At 40.3% G+C, this 25304-nt stretch overlaps 2 protein-coding genes and 1 long non-coding RNA gene across 3 annotated transcripts; 1 reads left to right on the top strand and 2 right to left on the bottom strand.

The window, feature by feature from the left end:
* Nucleotides 1–21: 21 nt before the first annotated feature.
* On the bottom strand, nt 22–8995 carry LOC110488005 (ras-related protein Rab-5A). Its single transcript, XM_021559952.3, has 6 exons — nt 8797–8995; nt 4836–5063; nt 4446–4597; nt 1929–2051; nt 1696–1789; nt 22–1585 (listed from the first exon to the last, which is right to left on the bottom strand). The coding sequence occupies exons 2-6, from the start codon at nt 4999–5001 to the stop codon at nt 1470–1472; spliced, it is 651 nt and encodes a 216-aa protein (XP_021415627.1). The 5' UTR covers nt 5002–5063; nt 8797–8995; the 3' UTR covers nt 22–1469.
* Nucleotides 8996–12115: 3120 nt separating this feature from the next.
* On the top strand, nt 12116–14879 carry LOC149985060 (EF-hand domain-containing family member B-like). The gene is made up of 2 exons (XM_090216736.1): nt 12116–12395; nt 14447–14879. The coding sequence occupies exons 1-2, from the start codon at nt 12282–12284 to the stop codon at nt 14684–14686; spliced, it is 354 nt and encodes a 117-aa protein (XP_090072862.1). The 5' UTR covers nt 12116–12281; the 3' UTR covers nt 14687–14879.
* Nucleotides 14880–18909: 4030 nt separating this feature from the next.
* On the bottom strand, nt 18910–20754 carry LOC118939520 (uncharacterized). Its single transcript, XR_016490948.1, has 2 exons — nt 20226–20754; nt 18910–19547 (listed from the first exon to the last, which is right to left on the bottom strand). It is a non-coding gene; the product is annotated as an uncharacterized LOC118939520 (long non-coding RNA).
* Between the last annotated feature and the right edge of the window lie 4550 nt (nt 20755–25304).

Below are 25304 nucleotides of genomic sequence, written 5' to 3'. Positions count from 1 at the left end.
GAACAACTCTTGCAGTTCTTGTGATATTGAAAACATAAAGGCATGCAATATACCTCATTTATTGAATTTATTGACTTGTACCCTGATACTCAAACTGATCAGTCCTTCACTAGTCATGTTTTACATTGTTAAATCCACCTGGCTTCAGAAAGACTACCAGTCAGATGGTGCTACTATCGGTTGTTTGAGGCAATAGGTTAGCAAGTCCGACACAGTGCATGAGTTTTATGAAACATAATGGCCAGTCATTAATTAAACTATAACCAACAATTGTGCAATGCAATAGTCCTCTGAAATATGAACAGACCATTGAGAAAAGTAACAAGACACAGGTGAATTGCAATTGAATTGTTAATAACACTACATATTTAAAAAGACCACCATTGATTAGCATTTAACCAGTTTGTGACAAGGTAAAAAACACATAGCTGACCTAGACCGACATTGGAGTACTGTACAATTGTTTGAAATCTCTAGACATTTTCCTGACAAGCTTATGCCCTCCAATATGTATTGGTAGGAGACTTTGCAACACCCTATATAACAGTAGAGTAATATTCCAGACTGATGATAGGTAATAGTCAAGACTTATGTTGGTGCATGTTATGAGGCCTAATTTTAAACACCACTAATTCTGACAAGTTGATAGCTGAACAATAGCAGTTTGAGGAAACAAAGGACTTGTCATATGTTAGGTCTTAACAAGACAATTTACAAAGCTTGTCTGAGCATGTCCAACTGTCTCAGTGTTCTTCATTAAATCAATGCATCAACCAGAGAATGTTGTGATTTCAAGAGGGACTTCCAATGATGCACAAGCCAGTCATCATAGATGTGACAAACTTGCAGAGTCACCAGCCATCCAATCACAAAACCACCCTTAAACCCTGTTCAACCGGTTGGATGTTCTCGCCAAACTTCTCTGCAGACGAAGATGTTGTCGTCTCGGCAGCAGGTGCAAGGAAGTGGAATGCTTGGTTTGACAGTCCTTGCCTGACACTGCTTCAATAATGTTATTATACTCAGTACAAACAGTAATAGCCTCCAGGCATTTAACAATGGGGGAATTTGGTTTGTTTTGGTTGGAAGGACACAACTTACTTTTATCCCCAGTCCACAAACCCTATGACCTAGGTTACACTTTCTCTTCAGGGAATCAGACACACACACACACCGTTCTCTCTCTCTCTCTCTCTCATATGGGTTAGTCTTCCAACTGAATTAAGTAAAAAAATATGTTTTAGGCCTTGTAGTGATACATGCATACATTATACTGACATACACTTTTTTTAAATGAAAGTAAAAACAAAAAAAAGTATTAAATGCAGCTATACAGAGTCTTTAGCTATTCCGGGGAGAAAGGACGAGAGGTGGAAGGTCTGATGTCAGAAAGGGGAACACCATGTCCAGATGTTATTCAAAGTTAGGAGGAGAGGGGGAAGGTGCATGTGGGAAGAGTGGGCCAGGTTTTAGGTACTGCAGCAGGAGCGACTGGCCGGCTGAGCTGCCTCCGTAAGATCCACTCCCCGGTTCCGCCCACTGTACGCGCCGTCAGCTTGAGGCTCGTTCTTGGGTAATTTCTTTGCTGTGAAGCGATAAGGAAAACATTTAGGACCTGTGTTTCTATTATCAGATTGATAGACGCTTTAACATTTTCAAACTAAGTGTAATGAACATGGAACATAAAACACTTACCAATAGCCATGAACATTTCATTAACATTCATAGAGGTCTTTGCTGATGTTTCCATGAACAGTAAACTGTTATCATCTGCGTACGACTGGGCATCCTGGAAGAAAACCACCAAAATCAGTCAATATGCAACAAAGGTTGTGTTTAACTGCCTTATAGGTCAAATTGTATGATGACTCCATTGAGAATAAAACTAGCACAGTGTAATGTTCATTAGTAAATTCACTGGCACGAACCTGAAAATCCAATGCTCTTTTGTTTGCAAGGTCAGCTTTGTTCCCAGCTAAAGCTATTACAATATTTGGACTGGCTTGTCTCTGAAGCTCCTTAACCCAGTTCTTTGCTCGTGCAAAGGACTCCTGGCAAACATCAGAGGACGAGAGATTAAGTCAGACAATAACAAGGTCCTTGTGGAAGAATGACAACACAACCCCTCCCTTCATTCCCTGGTTATGCTATTGACTTTGCAGGATATCCAAGATGTGGTCTCATTAAAGGAGAATTTCTATAAAATATGACAATTAAATATAATGTTCCCCAGCTTACATGTATGGGGAGTTTGTCAACAAGATGTATCATATTGCTGAGTTGAAGTCATGCTCTGCTCCAAACATTGGCTTAAGCTTTGTGTACAAAGCATTGAGTTAGAAAACCAAGCTCGTTTGACAGCTTATTTCCATGAAATACTACGTTCTAACAACTTCCCAGCAAACATCTTAGCAAATAAAGCAAAAGCAGACATGGGGATCAACATAGAATTTTTTTTAATTTTTTTTTTAAACCAGGTTTGTTAAATCTCAATGAGACTATTTTACAAGAGACCTGGCCAAAATTGCAGCACAAAGTATCAGAAACATTTACAACATAAAAAGATCAATTTACACATTGAACAGAAAGATGGTTTGGGAAAGTGTGGTGCAACTAGGGGTAAAAACAATGACAGCCCCTCAATTCATTTGTTAAAACAAAAGTGCCCTAGATGTTACAAGTTTGTTAGGACCAAATTAAATTAATAATGATGTTTTAGAATTGGGTCAAATCTAAGAACTACAGAAAGATGCTTGAAAACATGTCAGCAAAACGAGGCTACCCTTTTTCCTCAATTTTCTTCAGATTCTCAACTAGGCCTATTAAAGATGGCCTAATCATCAAACTCCTGCTAAATTTGCACAGAATGTCTTCAGCTGTACCTAATGCTATACAGTTCATTCGGGAAAGTATTCAGACCCCTTAACTTTTTACACATTGTTACGTTACAGCCTTATTCTAAAATGGATTAAATTGTTTGTGCCCCCTCATCAATCTACACACAATGACAAAGCAAAAACAGGCACAGAAAATTTTGCAAATGTATTAAAGATATGTGGAATGTGATATTTCAGGTTTAGAAGTATTCAGACCTTTTACTCAGTACTTTGTTGAAGCACCTTTGGCAGCATTTACAGCCTTGAGTCTTCTTGGGTATGACGCTACAAGCTTGGCAAGCCTGACTTGAACCCTCTCAAGCTCTGTCAGGTTGGATGCGGAGCTATTTTCAGGTCTCTCCAGAGAAGTTTGATCGAGTTCAAGTCTGGGCTCTGGTTGGGCCACTCAAGGACATTCAGAGACTTGTTCCAAAGCCACTCCTTTGTTTTCTTGGCCGTGTGTTTAGGGCCGTTGTCCTGTTGGAAAGTGAACCTTCGCCCCAGTCTGAGGTCCTGAGCATTCTGGAGCAGGTTTTCATCAAGGATCTCACTGTACTTTTCTCTGTTCATCTTTCCCCTCGATCCTGACTAGTCTCCCAGTCCCTGCCACTGAAAAACATCTCCACAGCATGATGCTGCCACCACCACCATAGGGGGGTGCCAGATTTCCTCCAGACGTGACGCTTGGCATTCAGGCCAAAGAGTTCAATCTTGGTTTCATCAGACCAGCTTGTTTCTCATGGTCTGAGAGTCCTTTAGGTGCCTTTAGCATCTGTCTGGCCACTCTACAATAAAGGCCTGATTGGTGGAGGGCTGCAGAGATGGTTGTCCTTCTGAGAGGTTCCCCCATCTCCACAGAGGAACTCTGGAGCTCTGTCAGAGTGACCATTGGGTTCGTGGTCACCTCCCTGGCCTAGGCCAATCTCCCCCCATTCCTCATTTTGGCCGGGCGGCCAGCTCTAGGAAGAGTCTTGGTGGTTCCAAACGTCTTCCATTTAAGAATGATGGAGGCACTGTGTTCTTGGGGACCTTCAATGCGGCAGAAATGTTTTGGTACCCTCCCACCAAATCTGTGCCTCGACACAATCCGGTCTTGGATATCTACGGACAATTCCTTCGACCTCATGGCTTGGTTTTTGCTCTGACATTCACCGTCAACTATGGGACCTTATATAGACAGGTGTGTGCACCTTTACAAATCATGTCCATTCAATGGAATTTACCACAGGTGAACTCCAATCAAGTTGTAGAAACATCTCAAGGATGATCAATGGAAACAGGATGCACCTGAGCTCAATTTCAAGTCTCATAGCAAAAGGTCTGAATACTTACCTTATTTACGTATCTGGTTTTTATTTTTAATACATGTTAATGTCTAAAACCCTGTTTCTGCTTTGTCATTATGGGGTAGTGTGTGTAGATTGATGAGGGGAAAAAAATATTTAATCAATTTTAGAATAAAAATGTGGAAAACGGGAAGGAGTCTGAATACTTTCCAAATGCACTGTACCTAATTTAAGAGTCTCTTTTAATGTGTGACAGAGTACATAAACCCGGCTGCTGACTCACTTTGTTAGTGATGTCGTAGACCACGATTGCGGCCTGGGCACCTCTGTAGTACATGGGTGCTAAGCTGTGGTAGCGCTCCTGACCAGCTGTGTCCCAGATCTCAAACTTGACTGTTGTGTCATCCAAACATATTGTCTGAGTCAGGAAGGCAGCTGAGAGGAGACAAACAGTCAAAGCAGCATTTAGAATTTTGTTTGCAGTAGGCTATAAGAAAAACATCTGGCTGTCCAGTTTCCAACAATGGACTATATATACACATCATGGGAGATTAATCAGAAATGTACATTCTGTAGGTTATGCAATCAGAATCACTACAGGACAAAAAAGATAGTGGAATGGACATAACCCAAAACCACTAACACATGAATAGAAGATGTCAGATCAGCCAACCTCCAATTGTGCTCTCTTGGAATTCATGAAACTGGCCCTTGACGAAGCGAAGTACAAGACTGGACTTTCCCACGGCGGACTCCCCTAAGAGTACTAATTTGAACTGGGAGATCTTGTTGCCTGTGTTCGGCCCATTGGGTCGCGTTGCACCACCCTTACTTGCCATGTCCTACACCCCAGTCTCTTGCTCTGGATGCAGAAGTACCGCTTGAACGGTTACTCCTAGAACTGCCAAAAATGAGATGTCACATTACTTACATTGTCAATAGATCAGTGAATAAAGTAGTGGGGGAAAAAATAAATACAACTACAAAATAATCCTAATTATCAACTTTGACGTTTAATTGGTTAGAAATTGTTAAATTAGCTTTGTCTCTGATCATCATTGTAATATCAGTGAATCACAGGATGTAGCTAGCTAGTTAACTACAGACAGTATTTGGAAATGTGACGACTTTCACTTGGCAATTAGCTAGTAACATTAGACTTGTTTACAAAGAGTATATTACACCTATTTCTTAACTGTCCCAACTAGGGTTGCAAAGGGTCGGAAACCTTCCGGGACATTTCTGGGGAAATTAAGCCCGGGAATTTTGCTTAAATTCAGTTAGCTTATAACAGTGAACCTTTTTTTGAGGGATACACATAAGGCAATTATAGGTCTTGTGGCATATTTTGGTTAAACTATCCCCAATTCAATGGAATTGCAACCCTCTGCATGCACACTGCATTCTTCCATCACATGTACAGCTGATTCTCAAGATCTTGCACACTAATGAGATGCTATTGAGCCCACACTACTACACTGTCTGAACCAAGGACTACATGCTTTCTGGTAAGTTTTGATTACAATACTACGTGAATATATTTTTATGACATATATGATTTTGTTAGCTAGTAAATAGTAGCCTACAGCAAAGTGTGTTTAAATCATTTCTAACTTGTTAAATCATTTCTGCTAGTTAGTTTTTGTTAACATTGGGGTTTTAGCTAGCTTGAGCCTGCTAACTGAGGAGTGTTAATTCACCTTTTTCCATACAGGTTTCATTTTTTTTTTTTATGTATCACAAAATGAGTTGTTTAATATAACTGCTTAACTATTTATCTGTACATGAATTGTATTCTGTTTTTTGTTTTTTTTCACTCTTTTTTTCTAATCTTTACAGGAAAATGCCACGGGCACTATCTGATGTGTGGAGACATTTCACTGCAGCTAATGTAGAAGGAAAAGCTCTGTACATTTGCAAATACTGTGCCAAATCATATGTGAAGAATGCAACAAAGATGAATCATCTGGCCAAGTACATAATGTTCCCTCAGCGCTAACAACAAGCAACCTCGTATAGAAGTAGAGACTTTTGTCAGAGGTGAAAATTATGAATCAGACAACTTATCGATAGCAACAGCTCATGGTCCTCCTGGAATCCGAAGTGTTTTTTGACTAAATGGGGGAACGAAGTCAGAGAAATGCTGATGAATGTCTTCTTCGAGCTGTGTATGCTATTGGAAGACATTTCTGAATGTTGTTTGCCCAGCATAGATCTCGCAGAGACCAACCAGACATGCTTTATCTACTCATTTGCTGGATGCAGAGTTCAACGGAGTGAAGGTCAAGCAAATCATAGACAAAACAGACTGTATTGCAATCATCTCTGATGGGTGGTCAAATGTTCGTGGGGAAGGAATAATTAACTACATCATCTCCACCACTCAACCAGTATTCTACAAGAGCACAGACACAAGGGACAACAGACACGTCTCTACATTGCAGATGAGCTGAAGGCAGTCATTAATGACCTTGGACCGCAGGTATTTGCACTGGTGACAGACAATGCTGTGAACATGAAGGCTGCTTGGTATAAAGTGGAGGAGTCCTACCCTCACATCACACCCATTGGCTGTGCTGCTCATACATTAAATCTGCTCCTCAAGGACATCATGGCACTGAAAACAATGGATACACTCAACAAGAGAGCCAAGGAAATGGTTAGGTATGTGAAGGGTCATCAAGTTATAGCAGCAATCTACCTCACCAAGCAAAGTGAGACGAATAAGAGCACCACATTGAAGCTGCCCAGCAACACCCGTTGGGTGGTGTTGTCATGTTTGACAGTCTCCTGGAGGAGAAGGAGTCTCTCCAAGAAATGGCCATATCACAGTCTGTAGATATGGACAGCCCCATCAAGAGGATCCTCCTGGATGTTGCATTTTGGGAGAGAGTGGTATGCAGCCTGAAACATACAGCAGTAGCCATTGCATGGATTGAGGGAGACAATGCCATTCTGTCTGATGTTCAGACTCTGCTTGCAGATGTAAAAGAAGAAATCCGTACTGCCCTGCCCACTTCACTGTTGCTCCAAGCAGAGGAAACTGCAGTTCTGAAATACATCAAAAAGCATGAAGACTTCTGCCTGAAGCCCATACACACCGCAGCGTACATGTTGGACCCCGAGTATGCTGGCAAGAGCATCCTGTCTGGTGCAGAGATCAACAAGGCCTATGGTGTCATCACTATCGTGTCTCACCACCTTGGCCTGGATGAGGGCAAGGTTTTTGGCAGTCTGGCGAAGTACACTTCCAAGCAAGGGCATTGGGAAGGAGATGCAATATACCAACAAATCTTATCAGCCACCTAGTGGAAAGGACTTTGTGGATATGAGGCTCTTTCCCCTGTTGCCTCAATCATCCTCCAAATCCCACCAACATCAGCCACCTCAGAGCCCAACTGGTCCTTGTTTGGGAACACACACAACAAGCTGACCAATACACGGGTTGAAAAATTGGTGGCCATCCGGGCAAATTTGAGGCATTTCGAGCCAGACAATGAGCCATCCTCAACAAGGTTGGAAAGTGACAGTGAAGATGAGGCCTCAGTCTGATGTTCAAGAGGTGGACATTGAGGAGTTACAGGGAGAATACATGGAAGCCTGAGAGGAAGACAACCAAAGCTTTATATTCTAGAATATCATTTTATAGATGTATGTTGAAAACGTTTTTGGGAGATGCAATGGATCATTGGGGATCATTCAATATTCTCTTTCTTTTGTTCAGTGAAATCATCCCATGTGAAGAGTCAACTCATTTAGTTCAAGTTCAACTCGTAACTAAATCGTTTTTTTGTTATTGGAAGGATTTAATAATTTGCATTTATGTATACTCATGATAAGGTAAAATGTTTGTCTCCATATGATATGGTAAATATCAAATGCAAAAAACATCTACATTTAAAATGGTATTAATAATAATATATTCCCGTTAATTCCCACGGAAAGTTTCCATCTGAATATTTCCCAAAATGTGCAACCCTAGTCCCAACAAGTAAACACAACAAGCCATTGTGTCTAGTCTAGCCAAAAATAATTGCAGTGAAGACATGTGGGTCGAAATCGTGTTACGTCAGTCTTAACCACAAATAACCACTGTGTTGACTAGCTAGCTAGTCAGTCATGATGGCGGATAAAACCGATCAGGCACTGTGTCCGTCAAAAATAATTATTAACTTCCTCAGTCCCACCCATTGGTCCAATCTTGTCTACGACAAATTGGTTAGCTAGCACGCTAGCTAGCCAGCCAGTTACAATTAGATAACGTAGTTAGCTATAATTATTTAGATTAGGTGGCTACTGTTATCGAGCTAGTTTACTTTATCTAGCTAACTAACTACAGTACATACAGTATATTGAAAAAATGTGCTAGTTCGTACACGAAAACTATCGGTCTTACAGCTAGCAAGCGACATAAGGTTGAACCACACCTCACCCTGCTTCACGCAAATACATAGAACCTAGCTACATACATACATTTCAATGGTCAACTCACAACAGTATATTAAGAACGGGTCAACTGTTGGTGTATTATTTGCTGTGAGCTAGCTAACAAAACATAGCTTTCGGCCTAGCCAGGGCTAGCTAGCAAGCTAGTTTTGCCGGTAAACTAGCTAGCTAGAATGATATCTGCTTACCTTATCCGATATAATTAACTAGGTAGCTGAAGGGATTTACAAAAAATATATATATTTCCGGCACTCCACAATCTTTTCAAAGGTCGATAAATTTCATAAAGCGTGTCCCTTTCCCACTTCCCGTTTGTTTTGTATGGTACGGTGTATGATGATAAATCGAGCACCTACGTAGCGCTGAGAATAAACCAATCACACACTCGTGTTAAAGGGGAAACCTGCGATTTGAGGTTATACAACGTTTGTTTACATGTACTTTGTTGGAGTAAAACAACGTATATTTAGGGTTCTGATGGGGTAAGACAGTTGAACTAAGTTCGAGGCATTTATAAGTTATATTCTTAAAGAATCAATTTGTGCATTTAATTAATGTACAAGTCCAAAAATCGATTTTATTAGGCAAAGAGGTAATGTTACACAAGTGTGATAACTCATTCACAAAAAACTTTGTAACATATGACATGACTTGATGTATGCAACTTTATGTCATAACATGTCATATTGTTAAAGTGTAGGCTAAAAGCATACATTTGCAATGTTCATAATCATACAGGTTCTTAATTGTTTTTTATTTTTATTTATACCTTTATTTAACTACGCAAGTCAGTTATGAACAAGTTCTTATTTACAATGACAGCCTACTGGGGAACAGTGGGTTAACTGCCTTGTTCAGGGGCAGAATGATAGTTTTTTCCTTGGCAGCTCGGGGATTTGACGGCCCAATGCTCTAACGACTAGGCTACCTGCCTCCCCAAGTGGTTGGGATTGAACCATTGAACATTGAACACCATTGAACATTTCTTAGTTTGGGTCTGAAACAATTGTTTCCATTTATCAGTTTCAAAGACAAGTCATTACATTATAAATGAATAAATATATGTATTTTACAAACACTTGAATTATTCAATACATTTTAAATGGACGCACATCCAAAAACTCTGTCATGATGTATGTATTGTAGAAGGCCCACTTAAGTCCGATTTGGATATATTTAGCTGTTTTTGCTTTAGAAGTTGTCCCTTTTCAGGTTTAGAAGTGACTGCTAAATGCTAACTCCCTTTCAGAAAAACTGGTTAGCATAGCTAGCATACAGAAATCGGTAGTGGTAATCAGTCGTTTTTAACTGTAATGCAGTTGATTGGTGACAATGACATGAACATGTGTTGGGGTTAACATCTATACAAACATTATACTCCGATTTTTATCTCAACATAGTGTGAAATACACATAAACAATAGCCAAAATGTAGACTAATGTTGCTGGGGGGCAATGAGAAGATTAGGGATCTTTCCCTCACGGCCCTTCCCCTACACATTTCCATGTCAATTCCATTGTTTTGATAGAGTTCGATTGACCTCTTTGCGCTGGAGTCACTTTTTCCCCGCCATAGTAATTATAACAGGGTAGAATGTTTATGTTTTTTTTCTAGAACACAGGCACAGTAAGCCTATAATTATAATGCCAATCAGATCAGACCTCGGTTTCCTAGTGGTGGAAATGTGAATGTGTCTGTTTGTATGGATGTCTATTCAGTGTCTCACACACCTTCCCTTTAAAGCCCCAAACCCCACCAGTAGTGAGGATGTTTCTCAACACAACATGCCCAGGTGCAGTGACTATCCGAGTGTTCCATGGGAAAGCCAACGACCCTGACATTGCCAGGTCTCTAGTTCATGGAGTGAGCAGCCAAGCTTCTATTTCGGTGAGTAGAGGCCTAAATAAACAGAGACATGCATAGTGAGTTTTAAGCTAACTAAACCCAGGTTTTCATTTTACAGATGTAGGATCTTAATTTGATCCCTATTTTTTTGCTGAGAATTTTTACTGCATAACAGGAAATACAAACATGTAGTGTATTCATGGTTTAAAAATACTTCTAAAGTTTCTAATTTCCAGACTTGATTTGCCCTAACAAAAATGTATAAACCACTACAGAAAATGTTCATTAATTATAATCCACATAATAATTCAAATTTCCTGTTGCTGCAGGATTGTTTTCCTGCTGTAGGAAACTGCATAAATTAAGATCATACACCTGTAGATACATTTAACATGGTAGAGCTCATCAACACATTAATTAATGGGATTGGTATGGTCGCATTTGTTTCTGTATTTCCTACATGGTGGATTAGTGATCAACCCACCACCTAAGACCATCTATCAACAGAGGTTACATCAGCTCCACGAAGCTGGGTATTCCACCAATCAAAAAGCCCCCCTGGGCAGGTCACATGATCAGAGCCCTGGGCTTCCAAATTGGTTCGACACCGACACCAGCAAAGCCACATTTGGTGTGAAATCCCTCAAAAGTAAGTCAGACAATAAAGAAAGACCCTAGAAGCTACAATGTGTCGCCATGAACATTCATGTTATGACTGAAAGACATATCCACAAGCCTTCATGTACAAGTGTGTTCCTTCTGATCCAGCTGCAGCTGGAGACAGAGGCTCAGGAGGGACACCAGTCTTATATCCGCTCCCACAATGCCTACTTTGTCAGTGAGTATTGTGGTCATTTGTCTCTCTTTGGTTCTGACAGTGTTCAAATGGGGACTTCATTTAGGCTTGGAAGTCATTTATATGCTATTCAATATGTTGTTTTACACATTGATTTAACACCCATAATTTTCAGACACATTTCTGTAGAAACACTATAGCCAGTGGTTAATCACACCTGTCGATATTTCTCTGTTTGATTTTAGCCTGGGTAAATCCATCATAACTGTGTTGCGTCCCAGGTGAACAGGTTGATAGGAAATACAAGTGGAGCCGTTATGGAAAGGACGGCAGGTTCGGAGTGCCTACTCCCCACCACAACGATGGACGCATTGTCTCCAAATCTCTCCACTGGTTGTGTGATACTTAGAAGTAAGCACTTATCCTACCTTACGTTTATTCAAAACACTCGACTTCTCATCGCTCATCACCATTCAATGTCACACAATGCATTGCCAATAGTCATGACATCAAATGTTGATTTGTGTAATGCTATTTTTTCCCATACTCATAACAGTGCAATGTTTGTTTCTCAGAGATGTGATGACAGGGAAAGGATACAGCCACAGATTAGCAAAGTGCATGACCCGTAAGTCTATCACATTAACTCTTTAAATGCCTGTTCAGTATATGTTCCAGACATGTGTATACACAACTCATGCCCAGCTACTACAGTAGCTTTACTTCCTCTTATTCCCAGCCTTTTATAGCATAGCAAACACATTGAAAGTGCCAGCAGGTCATACATTTGGAATCTTGCTTTGGTGAGTAAAATTTTTATTAATAAAAGAACGCATATTCATAAAAGGACACATATTGAGTTTTCTATTACAATGTCAGTATGAAATTGGTAAAAATGGGTAAAGCTATAATGTAGTCTAGAGGGGTGACCAAAATGTAATTCTTCTGTTATTGTTTGAAGATGAAGAATTTGGTTTAACTTTCTCCACAGATGCGGGTGACCTTCTCCACTCCACCCCTACAGCAGAGTACATGAAAGGCTCAGACAGACAGCGCACCCTGGTCAGTGCTGTACGCCAGCACCTCAGGAAGGTCAACTTCCACAACTTTAACTCCCTGCTGCAGGCCTTCAGGCACGACGACAAGGTTACATACAGTGCATGCAGAAAGTATTAAGACCCCTTGACTTTTTTGCATTCGGAAAGTATTAAGACCCCTTGACTTTTTCCACATTTTGTTACATTACAGCCTAATTCTAAAATGGATTTTTTTTAAATCAATCTACACTACACACAATCTACACTCATCAATCTAGACACAATATCCCATAATGACAAAGCAAAAACAGGTTTTTAGACATTTTTGCTAATTTATTACAAATAAAAAACAGAAATACCTTATTTACATAAGTATGTAGATCCTTTGCTATGAGACTCGAAATTGAGGTCGGGTGCATCCTGTTTCCATTGATCATCCTTGAGATGTTTCTACAACTCTTGACTGGAGTCCACCTGTGGTAAATTAAATTGATTGGACATGATTTGAAAAGGCACACACCTGTCTATATAAGGTCCCACAGTTGACAGTGCATGTCAGAGCAAAAACCAAGCCATGGGGTCGAAGGAATTGTCCGTAGAGCTCCGAGACAAGATGGTGTCGAGGCACAGATTTGGGGAAGGCTAGATCACAGTGGCCTCCATCATTCTTAAATGGAAGAAGTGTGGAACCACCAAGACTCTTCCTAGAGCTGAGAAATTGAGGAATTGGCGGAGAAGGGCCTTGGTCAAGGAGGTGACCAAGAACCCGATGGTCACTCTGACATAGCTCCAGAGTTCCTCTGTGGCGATGGCAGAACCTTCCAGAAGGACAACTATCTCTGCAGTACTCCACCAATCAGGCCTTTATGGTTGTAGCCAGATGGAAGCCACTTCTCTGTAAAAGGCACATGACAGCCCGCTTGGAGTTTGCGAAAAGGCACCTAGAGGACTCTTAGACCATGAAAAACAAAATTCTCTGGTCTGATGAAAACAAGATTGAACTATTTGACCTGAATGCCAAGCATCTGGAGGAAAAGTGGCATCATCCCTACGGGGAAGCATGGTGGTGGCAGCAATGACCCTAAGTACACAGCCAAGACAACGCAGCAGTGGCTTCAGGACAAGTCTCTGAATGTCCTTCAGTTGCCCAGCCAGAGCCCGGACTTGAACCCGATCAAACATCACTGGAGAGACCTGAAAATAGCTATGCATTGACGCTCCCCATCCAACCTAACAGAGCTTGAGAGGATCTGCAGAGAAGAATGGGAGAAACTCCCCAAATACAGGTGGCCAAGCTTGTACTGTAGGGTCATACCCAAGAAGACTCAAAGGTGTAATCGCTGCCAAAGGTGCTTCAACAAAGTACTTAGTAAAGGGTCTGAATACGTATGTAAATTTTGAATATTTAATACATTTGCAAAAATGTCTAAAAACCTGTTTTTGCTTTGTCACTATGGGGTATTGTCTGCAGATTGATGAGGGAAAACAACAATTTAATCTATTTTAGAATAAGGCTGTAATGCAACAATGCGGAAAAAGTAAAGTTGTCAGAATAATTTTCGAATGCACTGTATATACAATTCTACTGTATTAACTTGATAATATCACAGAATTTCTAAACCCCAGGACCAACATCGCAATACTTCCGGGAATGCTTTGCGAAGCAGACTCGACCGACCAGACATGGGTTTGGGGTCTGCAAGTCAATGGGAGAAGTGAAAAATTCTTCCATAGTTGTTAATTTTCCTTAAATCTAAAGGCACAGCCTAGATTCAAGCCAATGTCTGAAGTAGCTGAACATGTTATTTCTCCAACGTTGTGAAAGTGACAAACTGACACATATTAATTTTCATCAAAAACAACTTAAAGTCGAAGGAGTGCCTTTGATTTGATTGCCTGCACATGTGCAGTTTGGCACGAGACTACCGTTAGGCCTGATGACATGTTTCTGCGCATGAGCTTAGCTAACCAACGTCGCCATGACATCGCCTACAAGCATTTCTATTGGAGAAGCAGTTTCTAGATATCTTCATACTGTACTGTCTTTGATAGTATTAAGTTAGTTTGAGATTGTTCAGTGTGTTCAGTCTGAGGTATGTCTGTCTGTGTGTGTGTTATGTGCATGTGTTTGTGTGTGTGTGTGTGTGTGTGACTCCACAGAAGGGTCAGGGTGTGATCGACGGGGAGGACCTGCAGGACATGTGTCGTCAGTTTAACCTGGACCTGAGTGGGCCGGTGCTGGATGACTTGATGGAGTACTGTGACATGGACAAAGATGGACTCATCAACTTTCAGGAGTTCGCCAACTTCTTCAACTGGAAGAACAAAATGGCCATCAGTAAAGTGGAGCAGCGCATTCTGACTAGTGGTCAGTTACAGTGTGTAAGCATAGAAATATAATTACTAGAATGCTCATTCCCATGCAAGTCAATTTTCTGTGATTGGTGTACTGGCGGTAATTCTATTCCCTTTTGATTGACAACTCTACCTCAGAGAGTAAGACCAGCACGCCCCAGATAACATGCAGAGAGAGGCTCTCCCTGTGAGACCTGCATCCTCAGAGGCTTTGGCCAGACCGGAGGACCGGGAACCTGCAGAGGTGGGCAGCATGCTGAAGAATAGATATTTAGGTGAAAGATGCATGAAGAATTTGAAATAATTCTCAAAAACAATTCAGGGAGGGAAAAATCTCTGAGATTCAGCACACGATTTCTCACATTTGTATCTTAGCATTACAATGGACTGGTAGTCCTTTTCCCCCTGCTTCTCTACATTGTGTGAATCTCACTGTATAATTATGACATCTTTCCACATAGACTATCGTATGTACGGGACTCCCACAGTGCGCACCAACCTGGTGGCCCCGCGGATCAAGAGCGTCAGCGACAGCACTAACTACGGTGACCAGACCACAGCATTTGACCTCCTGTTTCCTACGCTGTACTCCCTAAGGGGAGTCCACATGGAGCACTTCTTCTGTCCCCGCACCTAAGACGAGGTACAGAATACCAATGAACCCACTGACGAATCAAGGGAGAGAAAGAAAGATATGGTTTAGTAGATTTTATAGAATAGCACTGGGACATACAGTACCATGTGGGATTTTGTGACAGCATTCAAAATGTAGGAAAAACGTTTCAAAAATATAATTGGTATGAACAATTCTGCCATTGGAGAAGTGATTGACACAAAATGTTATTGAAATAGGACGGAGCATGAGCAAATCACTTGTCAAAGATCTTCTGATTCTTATTTCCGCCTCCATTTCCTTTTCAGATCACTGACATATTCCGAAATGTGGGCGCAAGTATTTCCGAGGAGACATTTGCGGAGGCGAGGAAGCTGGCATCCATGAGACACCCCACTGGGGACATGTGTGTGGAGATTTTCCGGGACGTTCTAAAGGAAATTCAAGCTAATTAAATCTGAATAGTATCTTTTACCACCTCAGTATCTATTCCATGAAAGAATGTACTTCAAATATTCCATATACAACACAAGTGTTATACTTCTTTTTTTTCTTTGAGACTAACTATTAATTGTCATATTAACGGTCATTAAAATGATTTTTGATTGTGGACTGTAATGTATTTTCTTAGGTTGAGAGCAATAAGCTGTTGCTAGAATAAGTAATAAAAACAATTCTGCTGCTAACTAAATGCCCTTCCTGCATGTGATGATATACAATATCTACTCCTGAAACCTAAATAAATATTGAGAATTATGAGTACCATCAATGCCATCGGAGTCTTATCATTTGAAGTCCTGTTTATTCTGTCATACTCTTTGATTCGATTTACACACATATTTACTCTATGGTTGTATTAAGTCAGTGTTATAATGTTAATCTGTCAATCCTAATTAAATATGTGGCCACAGCCTTAGACACACAAACACACAGGCGTGCGCACATACACACAGGCGTGCGCAAACACCCACCTACTGTACCTTTGGCATATTGAAGTAATTGTTTGGATAACAATATCAACTTGAATAACCAGATGAATAAAAGGTACCGGGTACATACACTAATCCATGTCGAAACCCAACAACACAGAAAGATAACGTGTTAATAAACAACACATTAGCTTTTTGTCTGGGTTTTATCACTTGAATTATTCCACTACTGTAAATTACCATTTAACAATCTGACACCCTGGCGTGGTGAATTGGCTAATATGCTATAAACATATTCACTAGCGTTTTAACATAAGTAAAGCTATGCACACTCATAATCACATTAGGAATAACCAGGAAGCGTCTCTAACCAGAACCCCCTACGCACCTGTCCATATTACCACGCCTGGAAATTATAATAATCCCCATCCATATTTCATTATGCATGAATTAATGCTTACTAATGAAGGAATTGTCTCTCTTTTTGATGCATCATTAATAGTGTGATTTAAGAGCTGACAGAATTGGATGAAACACAGTGTTCAATAGCCTGTCAGTGTAATTGTTTTACATTGTATTTGATTAAAAATCTATTTAACTAGGCAAGTCAGTTAAGAACAAATGGTTGTATACAATGACGGCCTAATAGAGGATGTTTGATTTTGTCCCTGGCACAATACGTTACAGTACACCGACATCTGTGATTCCTTCGAGACATTTAATCATAATTTAAGATATTTGTATGCTTCATAAGCACTACATAAAACCTTCACAAATCATCTATAAGCATCTGTCCTACTCTATAAATGATGTATAAAGGGTGACATAACCATTAACACTGTAGGGTGAATTGCCAAATGTGACATTACACACTTTGTATGGTTTTACAACATTTATAGAATATGACATATGCTTATAGATTATTTGTGAAGCATTTATGTAGTGCTTATGTATGCTATATAAAGCCTTTGCAAGCTGTACTTCCTTTAAAGTGGGACCAGTATGTGTATACTATTCTACCTCTGTTTATTCCCAAACTAAACCGAGGTCACGTATGTAAAATGTGTATCATATAAACATCTATAGGAGGATAGGGAGACTTGCCAGTTATTATCCAACACTAATTCATATTGTGATTTGTGTAACACTATCGCCCCCTTCTGCTGAGGATTGTTGTGTTTATTAATTGTGTCTTACCTTTATAGAGGCTACGCGGTATCAATTTTACTTCTGAATAATCAGACAACTAAGGTGTTTCTGAAAAATACAGAACAACAGTTTAACCTGTGATACTGTTTCACAGAGACAACATGTCATACAGTATCACCGTGAAGCAGTTTATTTTGTTCTGGGACAAACTATAACAGCAGGGATATTGTTTGAACTAATTGTTCATGCTGAGGTTCATAGAAAGTCTATTGTTCCCAACAAACCTGAGATCGGAGAACTTAGGAATAAATAATAGGTCTGTATTTCAGGTTGTAGGGCTCTGGTTCCATCCAGTCCACCCTACAAAGCAGCTAGGATTCAAGATGACTCTTCTGTTGACATGTAATATTTCAGTTGAGTTTGTGTGCGCTTGGCTGAGTACAATGGTCCTGCTGATTGAAGTCCTGTTGGTTAATAACGTTTTGTTGAGTTTAATGTTGTCAGAGCTGAATTAGGTTAACGATACTGTGTATGCTTGGTCTGATGCTGTATCCTGGTGACAGAGGTGTTCATGGGTCTTGTCTAATCACCCTATCAGTTTCTAGTGCCAGATGTTAGTGACTGTCCAATCAGGTTCAGCTCCCTTGGTCAGCTCCCAGTGGAATCTGAGAGGAGAGATGGAGGGAGGGAGGGAGAGAAAGAATGAAAGGAGAGGGAGAGAAACACATTAAAATTAGATCTCATAGGAATTGCTTTAGATTTTTCTATGGTGTTTTAGCACCTCTGCAAAGCGACAAGAGAAGTAGAGTGAATGAGACAGAGAGAGAGTAGAGAGAGAGAGTAGAGAGAGAGAGTAGAGAGAGAGAGTAGAGAGAGAGTAGAGTGAATGAGACAGAGAGAGAGTAGAGAGAGAGTAGAGAGAGAGAGTAGAGAGAGAGAGTAGAGAGAGAGAGTAGAGAGAGAGTAGAGTGAATGAGACAGAGAGAGAGTAGAGAGAGAGTAGAGAGAGAGAGTAGAGAGAGAGTAGAGAGAGAGTAGAGAGAGAGAGTAGAGAGAGTAGAGTGAATGAGACAGAGAGAGAGTAGAGAGAGTAGAGAGCAAGAGAGAGAGTAAGAGAGTGTGACGACAAATATATTTTATAGAGTATACTTTTGAAGATGTTTTCAAACAGCTGAGGGAAGACCATTTAAACCAATGCTGACAAACAACCAAACTAATCTTCCCATCGTCACCTTGAAAATAAGGTGAAGCATCTTAACAGAGCTCTCTTATCCTGCCAAACTGTATCTCAGCAACGAAAGGGGAAACATATGAAGTATGACAGGCTTTTAGAAAAGAGTTTAAGACCTAAACCAATGAGAGTGAGATTCTGGCCAACTAGATAGGTGGGTATTAGGTATGACAACCAAACTGTGTGGTCCGATTCCTAACGGGATTTCTGATCAGGAATGGGAGAAGAAGCTTGATCCTGCTCCGTGGATCGGAAGTGGATTTAATTCCTGTCATTGTGCTTGGAGCAAATCGCGTAAGTGATTCAGACCAAACCAGAGGTTACAGCACTGAAGCCTTCTCTTCAATTGGTTATACACAGGTGTACTTTTATTGCACTTAGGAGGTGTTATAACACATTTCCTACACTGTCAACATGGCTGTCATAACACACTACAATACTATTGAGACAAAACCTATAAAAGCAGCTAGAGCAAATACAATGTGTTTTCTTTATACACAATATAACTAACTACCTCACGTAGAGGTTTGTATGTTTCCCATACTTCCCCCAACCTTTCTCTATGAGATGCAGAAAATGAAGTCCCTGGTTAGATGTTTGCATTACTTATTGTGGGTTCACATGCATGGAGAAGGTAAATAAAATATTGACAAACTCTCGCACATCAAATCTCTTGGCTTATCCATCAAGATCCAGTAAGAGATTAAGAATTGGTAGAGACACAGCACGTAAAAGTTTTTAATTCATATTTAAGTAAAATTTAGGGAGACTTAATAATTATAATCCAAACATGTGGATGCATGAAATTAATATTGATTAGTCTTGGATGCCATGCTTATTCATAGACAGCTGTCACTATCTTCTTCTGTGGGCCGTCTTCTTCAGTGGTGGCCATTTTGAAGATCTTGGTACCCTCCTGGTCCTCAGGAACATCAGCAGTGGACATATGCCAGAACCTCATCACAATGAAGCAAAACTTCCTACCTGAAAATAAGAGGAAGCAGGAAAACAGAGAGTTAACAAAATACAAATATACAGGAACAGTGAAGTAGGACACAGCTATGCGTCACACTAACTCACACACACACACACACACGCACACGCACACGCACACACACACACACACACACACACACAGCAATACCATTTTAATCAAAAACGAATAAATATAATATCGTCCAATGAGGTAGCTAGATGCCTTCTTTGTGTTTCTGAGTGAGACTTGCACCTCTGCTGCGCATAGACCACTATCTGAAATGAAACCAGATAAGACACAGCTTATGGGACATGGCTATAACATGGGCCATTGATTCATCAGAAAACTGATCAAGGAATCTAAAAACAGGACACAACACTTTGTCTTTACAATAGACTCATTTAGATGAATATAAATAGTATAGATGGTAAGAGTAGGTGATACCACCCCTCTCAGCTCCTCAAAGTTGCCATTGGACATCATGGTGGAGACATGGACCAGTGCCTATTGCAAAGACCAGGTCAGGTGTCTAGTTCACGTTTGCCAATGTGTAGTTTCTAGTATCCCAAACATGTGTGATGAATACAGTGAGTTATGACCCTGTCATAAAGTTGACATGACCCTTATCAGATAAGGGATATGATGCACCAAAGAGCAGCCTATATATAACACCTGAGAAACCATACCTGTTTGATTCCATTGTCAAATTCCACACTGTTAATGCCCAATTAAAAATAGAGTTGTATCAGGTAGATGTGGACTTTATTCCGGATCCACGTGAGTGATGCCGATCACTGTGATGCCATGATGACCATAGCCACCAGTGCGCTTCCGTTCATTCTCGCTCTCTGTGCAGTATTGTCTGTATTTCTGATGGGAGAAAACCCCACTTTGTCGCCGAAAGTTATGCAAGCTACATAGTGTGGTCAATTTTCCAAGCGGACCCGCGGTGCGCGTATAACTAGACGTCAATGAACGGCATAGGGGCTGTTGTGGCATTGTGGAATAGGTCCTATTCCAAGGGTAAGCCAGCGATGATAATTATGAGCGCTTCGCCAACCCGCCGAGCTCACGGCAAGTGGCGATACATGTAAACCGCGGCATCATGCCAACGCACCTGCGAAAGCAAAACGATATAGTATAATTTTTATTCTGGATTTTGATAGAGAGCAAGATGCAGTCTCCCTTGTGGTTCTTCAGGCAACCTTATGAAACTATCCGATGCTGTACCCATAATCCTTATGGTAAAACATTTACTGTACCTACAATATCCAGTAGAGGGAACTAAATGTCTACAATTCAGTCTTGTACATGGATAGTTTCGCAACTAAAATTGGCTGGGCAAAATAGGCACGTTTCTTAGCGTGAAATCAGATTCCCCATGGAACCTTGAATTGCAGAAGTTCTGTAACGTCTTATTTCTAAAACCTTGCATACCAGACCCATGCCTTTAAAGCTGCAATATGTAACTTTTTGGGTGACGACCAAATTCATTTAGAAATGTGGGTTATAAATCTGTCATTGAAAGCAAGTCTAAGAAGCGGAAGGTCTGTTATATGTGTTATTTCTATTCTCCATTGTTAAGTTTCGTTTTTGCATCTTTTACTTTCAGTTTTGTAAACCAGCTTCAAACAGCTTATAATACAGTATTTTTGGTTATGGAAAATATATTTCACAGCGGTTTACATGGTACAGTTATTCTCTACACTATACTTGCTTGTTTTGTCACAAACTGAAATTAGGTGAACTATTAGAATTTGAGCATTCAGGAAATGGCGGAGCAATTTTTGCATAGTGCATATTTAATCATTAAGTCCAGAAAAACAATATACAGCCCAACACAAATAGACGTACTGAATCAATGGACAATTTAGTTCAAATCAAATCAAAATTTATTGGTCGCATACACATGTCTAGCAGATGTTATTGCGGGTTTAGCTAAATCCTTGTGTTCCTAGCTCCAACAGTGCAGTAATATCTAACAATACACAACAATACACACACATCTAAAAGAAAAATAATGGAATTAAGAAATAAAGAAATATTAGGAAGAGCCATGTCGGAGTCCGGAGTATATATAAATATATACTGTACATATGTATATATACAGTATATTACTGTATGTGATGGCATGTATAGACATTATGGGCAGTATGTGGGTAAAATTTATAGAATATCGGAGGAATACGTGGATAGAATAGTGTAAATACAGCAATAGTTGAATAAGATGGACTTGACTAGAATACAGTATATACATATGAAATGGGTTAAACAGTATGCAAACATTATTAGTGACCAGTGTTCCATGTCTATGTACATAGGGCAGCAGCCTCTAAGGTTCAGCAAATGAGTAACCAGGTAATAGCAGGCTAGGGATAGTGACTAAGTTCAGGACAGGGTACTGGGTGGAAGCCGGCTAGTGATGGCTATTTAACAGTCTGATGGCCTTGAGAGAGAAGCTGTTTTTCAGTCTCCCGGTCCCAGCTTTGATGCAGCTGTACTGACCTTGCCTTCTGGATGATAGTGTGGTGAACAAGCCGTGGCTCAGGTGGCTGAGGTCCTTTATGATCTTCATGACCTTCCTTTGACACCGAGTGCTGTAGATGTCCTGAAGGGCAGGCAGTGTGCTCCCGGTGATGCGTTGGGCTGAGCGGTGCAGTTGCCGTGCCTGGCTGTGACATAGCCTGACAGGATGCTCTCAATGGTGCATCTGTAAAAGTTTGTGAGGGTCTTAGGGGCCAGGCCAAATTTCTACAGCCTCCTGAGGTTGAAAAGGCGCTGTTGCACCTTCTTCACCACACTGTCTGTGTGGGTGGACCATTTTAAATTGTCGGTGCTGTGTACGCCGGGGAACTTTAAGCTTTTCACCTTCTCCCTTCGTCGATGTGGATGGCGACGTGCTCCCTCTGCTGTCTCCTGAAGTCCACAATCAACTTCTTCGTTTTGTTGATGTTGAGGGAGAGGTTATTTTCCTGGCACGACTCCGCCAGGGCCCTCATCTCTTCCCTTTCTCGTCTTTGTTGGTAATCAGGCCTAGAACTGTTGTGTCGTCTGCAAACTTGATGATTGAGTTGGAGGCGTGCGTGGCCACGCAGTCATGGGTAAACAGGGAGTACAGGAGGGGGCTGAGCACGCACCCTTGTCAGGCCCACAAATGTTTAGGTCTACATTGTGTGTGTGTGTGTGTGTGTGTGTGTGTGTGTGTGTGTGTGTGTGTGTGTGTGTGTGTGTGAGTGAGAGAGAAAGAGAAAGAGAAAGAGAGGAAAAAAAACCTACAATGGTTGAGTAAACATACAACTGTGTTCAAATAGCTTTGTTTTCAGACGGATGTTTGTGCACAGGTGCACAAAATCATTGTCTCAAAAGCTGAAATTTGATCAGTAGACCAAAACATAATTAAATTCCCGCTGTTCTTGGTGATTACAGGTCACGAACATTTGTGTTTGCTTGATATTTCCTTTTAGTGTTCAGGCGAATTAATCTGAAAATATATTCTAGTTTGAGATAATATTCCCACGCATGAAAACAAGCGGAGAGACGCCTGCGTGTGTCCACACCCCTTTAAGTTCTGCAAGTCATTTTATTGATACATAATTGCTAGCGCAGCACTTGATTATTGAAATTGCGTTCAGATATGGAAACCTTTCTGAAAGTATTATAGTAATTATCCATGTCAGTTTAAAATGCTTTTACACCTGTGGGTTGAATGGAGCAAAATAATAAAATATATTGCTGCTCTGATTCCACACGATTGCCAAACTATTTCTATATAAGAATGAAGCCTTCATGTGCAGGCAACAGTCTGCAATTTAATTGTAGTTAGTAAAGCCATAATCTATTTTGCCACTTTTGTCCACAACTTTGTCTATAAAACATCCCCATTAACAGGCCAGCAAATAACATACATTTAAAAAATTTAAAAGAAAGAAATGTGACAGGGTAGGAACTATAGTTTTGGTCAGTGTTTCCCTTGGGACTATAATGAGGGGTGAACATGTAAACTGGTATAATAACCCTCCTTGTATACCTGTCCCCCCCACTCTTCCCCATTAATCTAATATTATTGACTTTATTATCATCTATTATCTATTTTTTTTTGTTGTCTATTTCATCTTTTAACCGAACAAAGTTTTTTTTAAACAAAATCATGTTGAGAAATCACATTAGTTGAATGCATACAGGGAATCTACCTGACCCAAGAGCACCTTTAAAATCACAATTCAAATCCACATTAAAGCAGAGAAATGCCTTGATCTAACCACATCCCTCCTTGATCCTTGCCTGCCTCACGTCTTCCTCACATCCAAGATAACTATATGGACAGAAAAGAGCAGAAGCTCTGAGCTGTCCCATCAAGCCCAGTTAGTCTTAATCTCTCTTAGTCTCTTAGTGTCCAGATGAGAGCTTTTGTGCTGAAAGTACTGTGTGGAGTCATTGGGCTACTGTGTTGTTGCTGTAGGCCCTACTAGTCTACAGTGTATTTGTGAGAGAGCAACCATTTTCTGAACATGCTGCTTTTAAGAAGAATTTGGGTTTTGGGTTTTCTGAGAAGTTATGCTTGTTTTTTATATATAAATATATATTTAAACAGTACCAGTCAAAAGTTTGGACACATTTACTCATTCAAGAGTTTGTCTTTATTTTGACTATTTTCTACATTGTAGAATAATAGTGAAGATGTCAAAACAATGAATTAACACACATGGAATCATGTAGTAAGCAACATTTTTTAAGCAAATCAAAATATATTTTATATTTGAGATTCTTCAAAGTAGCCACCCTTTGCCTTGATGACAGCATTGCACACTCTTGGCATTCTTTCAACCAGATTAATTAGGAATGCTTTTCCAACAGTCTTGAAGGAGTTCCCACATATGCTGAGCACTTGTTGGCTGCTTTTCCTTCACTCTGCAGTCCAACTCATCCCAAACCATCTCAATTGGGTTGAGGTTGGGTGATTGTGGAAACACTATATATGCCTCAAACTCCCTGTAGGCCTAAATGGATCGTTTGAATGAACCCTTGCAGAAAAATCACATTATTTCACGTGAAAAATCACATTATTTCACATGAAATTTCACATGTAAAATCACGTGAAAACGTGTTTTTTGAACACTTCTCATGGGCACTCTTATAAAAAAGGGTTCCAAAAGGGTTCTTCTGCTGTCACCATAGGATAACCATTTTTGGTTCCAGTTAAAACCCTTTTTGGTTCCAGGTACTTTTTGGTCTACAAGGAACCCAACACGTTTCTACTTGGAACCAAAAGGGTTCTACAAAGGATTCTCTGATGGGAACAGCGGAAGAACCCTTTTAGGTTCTAGATAGCTCCTTTTTTTTTACAAGTGTGTAGTTTCATGTTATTACATGTTGTAACGTGTTATTATTAACTTCACATAAAATCACATGTGATTGCATGAAACCATGTTTTTGGAACACTTCATATGCTCATGTAAAATGAATGTGTTTTTTCCGTAAGGGGATTACATAAAGAAAGAGATCAAGAAAGAAAGATCAATGCAATATCTAAATTGTAAATGCAAATCCATGGATCAAATTTAAAGGGCAGTTCTGCCACTTTCCAACCTCATATTCATTATCTCGAGCACCATACCAGTCTACATATTTGAAAACAGCGTGTTTCTATGATCTGTAGTTCAAAAAATAAGAAAGACCCCCCCACCCCCCACCCCCAAAATAAAATCTGTGATATCACAGGGATTCAAAGTCAGAAAAACTGTGATTTACAAAACCTGCAACAATGT

The sequence above is a fragment of the Oncorhynchus mykiss genome, chromosome 2, assembly GCF_057628025.1.
Source record: "Oncorhynchus mykiss isolate SJ-2025 chromosome 2, ASM5762802v1, whole genome shotgun sequence".
NCBI lineage: Eukaryota > Metazoa > Chordata > Actinopteri > Salmoniformes > Salmonidae > Oncorhynchus > Oncorhynchus mykiss.
This window is presented reverse-complemented; position numbering and strand designations above follow the sequence as displayed.

Excerpts from the sequence above, each read along its gene's own strand:
- LOC110488005 (XM_021559952.3), bottom strand. The coding sequence starts at position 5,001 with ATGGCAAGTAAGGGTGGTGCAACGCGACCCAATGGGCCGAACACAGGC. Across the intron at positions 4,598-4,835 it reads CCAAGAGAGCACAATTGGAG|CTGCCTTCCTGACTCAGACA; the intron begins GTTGGCTGATCT and ends GTCTCCTCTCAG. Across the intron at positions 2,052-4,445 it reads TCTACGACATCACTAACAAA|GAGTCCTTTGCACGAGCAAA; the intron begins GTGAGTCAGCAG and ends GATGTTTGCCAG.
- LOC149985060 (XM_090216736.1), top strand. The coding sequence starts at position 12,282 with ATGAAAGGCTCAGACAGACAGCGCACCCTGGTCAGTGCTGTACGCCAG. Across the intron at positions 12,396-14,446 it reads CCTTCAGGCACGACGACAAG|AAGGGTCAGGGTGTGATCGA; the intron begins GTTACATACAGT and ends GTGACTCCACAG.